Source organism: Eriocheir sinensis, chromosome 17, assembly GCF_024679095.1.
Source record: "Eriocheir sinensis breed Jianghai 21 chromosome 17, ASM2467909v1, whole genome shotgun sequence".
Taxonomy (NCBI): domain Eukaryota; kingdom Metazoa; phylum Arthropoda; class Malacostraca; order Decapoda; family Varunidae; genus Eriocheir; species Eriocheir sinensis.
Genome location: NC_066525.1, coordinates 14,080,361 through 14,087,860, shown reverse-complemented (window position 1 = coordinate 14,087,860; position 7,500 = coordinate 14,080,361). Strand labels below are relative to the sequence as shown.

The following is a 7,500-nucleotide window of genomic DNA, read 5'->3' as shown; positions in this document are numbered from 1 at the left end:
AATAATTCTGCGACAGTTCTCATTTCTCTCGCCGTTGTTCACCTTCATGTATCACAGTACTAGGCCACTCGAGCGCACACACACACACACACACACACACACACACACACACACACTAAGAAGAAAGCAAACCAAAGTGGAGGTGAGTAAAGGGAGAGGAAGGGGAAAAGCACATAAGAAAAATAATGAAAGAAGGAAAATGATGAGAAAAACGTGGAAAACAGAAAAATGACAACGGAAATACGGTGTGAAAATAAAGTGGGAAAAAAAATCTGTTCGTCGCTCTCTCTCTCTCTCTCTCTCTCTCTCTCTCTCTCTCTCTCTCTCTCTCTCTCTCTCTCTCCCGGGTCGGCCAATGGGAGCGCAGCATTGATCAGGCAGCGGCGGGAGATGAGAGCGGCCAGCCAATCACAGCACTTCCCGGCCACTCCACCAATGGGTTCACACGCTGACCGCCCTGTCCCTCTCCGCCATTCGCTGCTCTCTCTCTCTCTCTCTCATCTATTGTTCTTTTAACTCCCGCCTGCATTGAGTATGTCATGAGCAAGAATGTGAATATGAGAGAGAGAGAGAGAGAGAGAGAGAGAGAGAGAGAGAGAGAGAGAGAGAGAGAGAGAGAGAGAGAGAGAGAGAGAGAGAGAGAGAGAGAGAGAGAGAGAGAGAGAGAGAGAGAGAGAGAGAGAGAGAGAGAGAGAGAGAGAGAGAGAGAGAGAGAGAGAGAGAGAGAGAGAGAGAGAGAGAGAGAGAGAGTCAGTGAAACATGGACAGTAAACTACTAAGAGTTTAATTTATTTTTCAACAAATGAACATGAAAATAAGGAGGCAAGAGGTCGTTAGGCTTAAACAAGGCATATCTCTCTCTCTCTCTCTCTCTCTTATTTAATTTAACTACACGATAAGCAAAAAAAAAAAGTCGAATCTGAGAAAGTTGGAATTCAGACATGTTGACCACACACACACACACACACACACACACACACACACACACACACGGAGACTCCTCATCACAAGATATTTGAAGAGAAGAAAAGAGGGAAAACTTTGGAGAAGGAAAATAGCGGAGAGAGAGAGAGAGAGAGAGAGAGAGAGAGAGAGAGAGAGAGAGAGAGAGAGAGAGAGAGAGAGAGAGAGAGAGAGAGAGAGAGAGAGAGAGAGAGAGAGAGAGAGAGAGAGAGAGAGAGAGAGAGAGAGAGAGAGAGAGAGAGAGAGAGAGAGAGAGAGAGAGAGAGAGAGAGAGAGAGAGGAGAGAGAGAGAGAGAGAGAGAGAGAGAGAGAGAGAGAGAGAGAGAGAGAGAGAGAGAGAGAGAGAGAGAGAGAGAGAGAGAGAGAGAGAGAGATCCACGGTACACTTTATATGGTGATGACTGATAAAGGAAAATAATCACGACGTATGTGAAAGAAAATATTACAAGACTTGACTGAAAGGCTAACAATGACACTTATAAAGGAAATAATATCCTCGCATAACAAGGTCCGTGTCTGTTTGCTTTTCTGGCCTCCTAGTAACGCGTGCTGTGACGAAAATCAAATCAAGGACTTCATGGTGTATTTATTAATCGCCTTACAGCTTCAAACACATAAATTTCACTATTCAATTCCATATCTATATTCATAATTTAATCGTCTTACTATTTACTCTGAACGCATATGATTGTTTTTAGTTTAAAGGTATGCGGGCAAGTTTGCGACCTTAGAGCCGTGTAGTAGTATTGCTGGGAAATCATTTATAATCCTTCAGATCCACATCCTTTATATCATTTATACACATTAGAAACAGTAAGGGTCCAAGAAAACAGCCCTTAGGAACTCCCATCGATCCCTTTACGGTTAAACTTGCGAATTAAATCCCTTCTCGTGGTGTCTACGGCAGCTTACTGTTTATATCACCAGTGATGCCAAAAAGCTTCACTTATATGCATCCGTTGGTAAGACTTGTGATTAATGTGAAAACTGATGACTAATGTGAAAATAAATGAGAAACGACCATTTGCAACGTAGATATCTAGTTTTATAATATTATATGCCTAAGATTTCGTACGAGAGAGAGAGAGAGAGAGAGAGAGAGAGAGAGAGAGAGAGAGAGAGAGAGAGAGAGAGAGAGAAGGGTAAAGGCGGTGACGAAGCAATCTTTAGGACAGAAAATTACTTGACGTTCTCTTGTCCTACGAAGGTGATCCCCGAGAAGCCTTGCCCGACACGTCCCGCCGCCACGACCGCCGCCGCTACCAACACCACCACAACCACCACCACCATCACCACCAATAACAAGCTCCACCTCTTCATCACCATCACCAAGAAAACCACTTACATTAACTCCGCCACCACCACTCCCACCTATACCACAAACACTCACTACCACTACCACCAGGACAACCTCCACTATCTCCACCAACAGCCTCCACCTCAACCACAGCCTTCACCACCATCCCAACATCTCCCTGACCATCACCACTATATTCATCACTACCACAATCATCACCACTGCCATCATCACCACAACAACGAGCATTCATCTACCACTACAACCTCCACCACACCTCCAATAATATAAATGAACCTCCACCACTACATTTTCATCTCCATTCTACCATCACCACAATCATCACCACTAGAACTATTTCCACCACCATCACTACCATCACTTTCTCATCCTCTTTCTTCTCCTCCTCCATCACCACCACCACATAAGCTGCATGACCTACCAAGACAGTGGTGTCACCCCCATCTCTCTCTCTCTCTCTCTCTCTCTCTCTCTGTGTGTGTGTGTGTTGCCATGCACGTACACGGCTTTGCCCGCATCACATGGGATATTCCAGGTGATGTGGCACACACACACACACACACACACACACACACACACACACACACACACACACACACACACACACACACACACACACACACTTGTTGGCTCTCACACACTTGAACGATAAACACTTGAGGTCGACTCGTCACGACAACTGCTCCTACACCTCCACCAGTCATCACCTCCACCACCACCACCAATATCACTACCACCACCAATATCACTACCACCACCAATATCACTACCACCACCAATATCACTACCACCACCAATATCACTACCACCACCAACATCACCACCACTACCATCACACAAGTACACTCACCTGATAAAACTCCTATTATCATCAATCTAAATGAAGTACTACGGCATCCATCACCACTACCGCCTACTACTACTACTGCTTCTACTACTACGTCTTATCAAACAAACATAAAAACAAAATTCTTGGACTGAGAAATATGGACAGCTCAATAATATCCCCAACAGAACGAATACAACAACAAAAACAACAATAATAATAATAATAATAATAATAATAATAATAATAATAATAATAATAATAATAATAATAATAATAATAATAATAATAATAATAATAATAATAGTACTCATCTTGTCACTCATTCATCGCCCAAACACTCAATTTCTTTATTTTTTTCTATCAATAAACTTACCTTCCTGCCTATCAATTTCACCATCAATCTCCCATCAATCTATGCAACCATTATATTCCATCTATCGATCCATCTGTTTACGCTTCTATGTATGTATGTATGTATGTATGTATGTAATATGTATGTATGTATGTATCGTATTTTATCATCTCCCTCATTAACCTATCCATTTTTTCCATTATCGATCCATACGTTAATCCTTCAATGCAAGTATGAATGTATGTATATTTGTACACATCCAAGAGAGGGTAACAACGTGGGGTGCAGGCGGTACTCACCCGTACTGGCTCGGCATCACGGTGGGGTATCGCATGCCGGTCAGGGGAATGCCTGCAACAAGGAGAGAGCCGATAAGGTGACTGCAGGTGATAGGACGGCAGGCGAGGCGTGGATAAGGAGCTGAGGCATTGATCATGAGGGTGGTGATGGTGGTGGGGGTGATGATGATGATGATGATGATGATGATGATAAAAATGCTAATAATAATGATGGTGATGATATCACTGGTAATAATAATAAGAGTAATATTAATAGTAGCATTAGCAACAATAATAATAATAATAATAATAATAATAATAATAATAATAATAATAATAATAATAATAATAATGATAATAATAATAATAACAAATGTAAAGAAGTTATGAAGAAATTACGTACATGAAGTATAAAAAGAAGAAGAAGAAGAAGAAGAAGAAAAGGAGACAATAACAACAAAAACAACAAAAACAACACAAAACAATAACTTCAAGAATTTCCTAATCAGACCCGTTACGAGAGAGAGAGAGAGAGAGAGAGAGAGAGAGAGAGAGAGAGAGAGAGAGAGAGAGAGAGAGAGAGAGAGAACCTTGGCACAAACGTCCCCTCGCTCCACCAACCACCGTGACACATTCCACATTGGTTCATGCCACTGGATGCTCATTGGCTACACTGACACCCCCCATTCCCCACTCACCCCTCCTCTTCACCCCCTCCCTTACTCCCTCTCCCGTGTACCTCCCCATTCTCTTTCTTCACCATTTCTCTCCCCTACTTCTCCCTTTTCTTCAGTCTCTTCTCTTTATTTACCTCTTCCTCCCAACCTCTTCATTCCCCATTCCTTTTCTTCACCATTTCTCTTCTCTATTTCTCCCTTTTCTTTCGTCTTTCTCTTTATTTGCCTCTTCATTCCCCTCTGTTTCCCCGTCGGCTTCCCCATTTCCACTCTTTCACGATAGATATCCACCTATTCTTCTTTCGTTGGTCCCATAACCCTATTCTCTTGCCCTTCTCTTGCATTTCCTTCTCCCTTCCCTCTCCATACGCCACCCCATTCCCATTTCTTCATCGTTCCTCTTCTCTTTCTCTATATCCACCAATTTCATTTCTCATAGCTTTCATTAACTCATTTTACACCTTTTCCTTCCCTTACCTCTCCATTCCCCATCCCCTTCGCTACAAACTTCTCATTCCCTTCACTCCCTTTAAATTTCCCTCTTATCTCTGTCTCTATCTCCTCTATTCCTCCACTCTCCCTTTCTATACTTTTCCTCTCCCTTTTACTCCAAATTCTCCTTTCCCTTTATTTGTCTTCTCCTATTTGTCCTCCTCTTCACTTCCTAATAAATCTTTCCTCCTCCCACTTCCATCAATATACCTCCTTTCCTCCTCTTCCTCCTCCTCTCTGCTTCTTTCTCATTAACCTTCCTTTAACCTCTATTTCCCCTCCTTTCTCTCTCCTCTCCCTTCACTCCTCACTCTCCCTCCACCCTCACCCCCCCCCCTTCTATTCCTCTGCCGTCCCTGCCCCTCCAACACCCCTCTGCGTCCCCCTATCCTCCCTTCCCTTACGTCTCCTGCCCCTTCTCTCCTCCCACCTAAAGCCCTTCCTCCTCCTCCGCCAATTTAGACTTTCATCTTCTCTCTCATGATAAAAAAGAAAGCATCCGTGAAGGTTTACTAATAGGAGTACTCTGTAAACTATTAAGGAAACAGTACAAATGATATCAAGTAGCTCATCTTTTCTCTGTGATTCGTTTTAGTCCATATTCTCAAACATTTCGGGGCTACTGACACCCACATTTGTTAAGGCTTTCGTAGAGGTTGCGTTAGTAGTTTTATGAGCCTAGTGATAGTTTGACAAGGCTTCTGCACCATGAATGTGAAAAACAGTCATGAGAACCTGACTAGCCTCCTACGCGGGCCTTCGGAAATATTAGTTCTGAGAGCCGAAAGCGTCTGAGAATATGGGCCGAAGTTGTGCCATGGCCGAAGTGTCACAAAGGCATAAAACCATTTCTAACACGAGTGACATAAAGCTGAAGTTATGGCGAAGGGCATTTACGATCGCCTTATTGTCTCTACGAATCATTTTAAAGTCTCACAAATTATATTACTGTTCCATTGGCATCAGAATTATACTTTCTTTCTTTACGTGTGATAAGATGCTAGGCTATTACAGGTTGACATCTTCGAGGGTCATTTAATTAACCGGTTTTTTTTTATTTATTTACTTTTCCTATTCACCTTGAAACGAGATAATTGGCGGGCTATCACAAGTTGCCATTCTCGAGGGTCATTTAATTAACCTGTCTTTTTAATTTACCTTTTCTATTGACCTTGATATAAAATTGATCAAGAGGTGATATCAGACTCTACTTTTATCTATTTCTTTTATCACGGTAGAGGAAACAGCTCAAGGGTAATATACAAAGAAGAATAAACAAAAAAGAATGCTAGTGGCTACTCCTGCAGAAGTCAACAAAATGAGTGACCAGAAGAAAAGAGGTCAGCTAACGTAATCTTGTCAACGGGCCGCGACCACTGAAGTCTTAACAATCACTTCGAGTATTTAAATAGCAATCATTTTATGCGTCACGGAGTACATGCCAGCCAGCAGCGCGTCCCTAAAGACTCCATTTAACCCTTTCACTATTTAAAAGCCTTACACAGCTTATTTAACTCAGTGCTCGTTGGTGCTCATGACTCACCTACTCAACATTCTGCCTCTCATTGGGGTGTTTGGTGGTGTGTGTGTGTGTGTGTGGGGGGGGGGGGGGGGGTCGTATATAAAAACCATAGAAATACTGACTCATTACCCACTTTTTTCGGGGTTTTTTTCTTCATATATATGCTTTTTTTTTTTATCTCTCGTATGGAGCCTTCGACCGTGTATTTTTGGACTGGTATTTAAATTTGTGGAAAACTTTTAAATATACTGAGGAAAGATGTACACTGCTCTCTCTCTCTCTCTCTCTCTCTCTCTCTCTCTCTCTCTCTCTCTCTCTCTCTCTCTCTCTCTCTGTATGTATGTATGAATATAAGTAGGTAGGGATAGGTTGGTAGGTAAGTATGTATTTGTGTGTGTATAAATATTTGTATGTAAGTATGAATGTGTGTGTGTGTCTGTGTGTGTGTGTGTGAATCACGTTCCGGTCCCCTTTCTGTGCACCAACTATCGATTGCAAGTTTATGGCCCTCATCCTTTTAAATCAACTTGATAGATAAGCAATCACACACACACACACACACACACACACACACACACACACAAACACACACCTCCCCTTCCCAATCATACACCCCTTCATCCTCCTCCTCCTCCTCCTCCCCTTATCCACCAATCAAATGTGTCCCGCCCCCCCTAAACGATCACCAATCATAAAAGTTGGGGAGGAGCAGGAGGAGGAGGAGGAGGAGGAGGAGACGGTTTAGCTTTTCCACCCCGTTAGTATCTCAATGAGGAAGACTTTATATCTATTTATTTATTTATTTATTTATCTTATACGAAGGAAGGCGAGGCAGATCAAGGGAAATAAAACGATATAAGCGAAGACCTAAAAAACGAAAAATAGAAAAGGTACAAAAGATTAACGAAAAACGAAAAAAATAATGAAACGAACGAAAATTAACGAAGAACGAAAAAAAAACGAGAACGAAAAAATCAACAAAAAACGAAAACCCTCTCAGTGAATGAAAGTAAAAGAGCAACACAAAAACGTTTAGAAAGGATGGACGTGCAATGCCAGGAGTCACAGA

The 7,500-nt window shown here is 42.1% G+C and overlaps 1 protein-coding gene across 2 annotated transcripts in view; it reads right to left on the bottom strand.

Moving 5' to 3' along the window:
- LOC126999986 (RNA-binding protein 24-like) overlaps positions 1-7,500 on the bottom strand; it is a 101,942-nt gene that overhangs the window by 25,397 nt on the left and 69,045 nt on the right. For both annotated transcript variants that reach the window (XM_050863335.1, XM_050863336.1), the window contains exon 3: positions 3,762-3,813. In XM_050863335.1, coding sequence (XP_050719292.1) covers positions 3,762-3,813 — 52 coding nt within the window. The remainder of the gene's footprint in view (positions 1-3,761; positions 3,814-7,500) is intronic.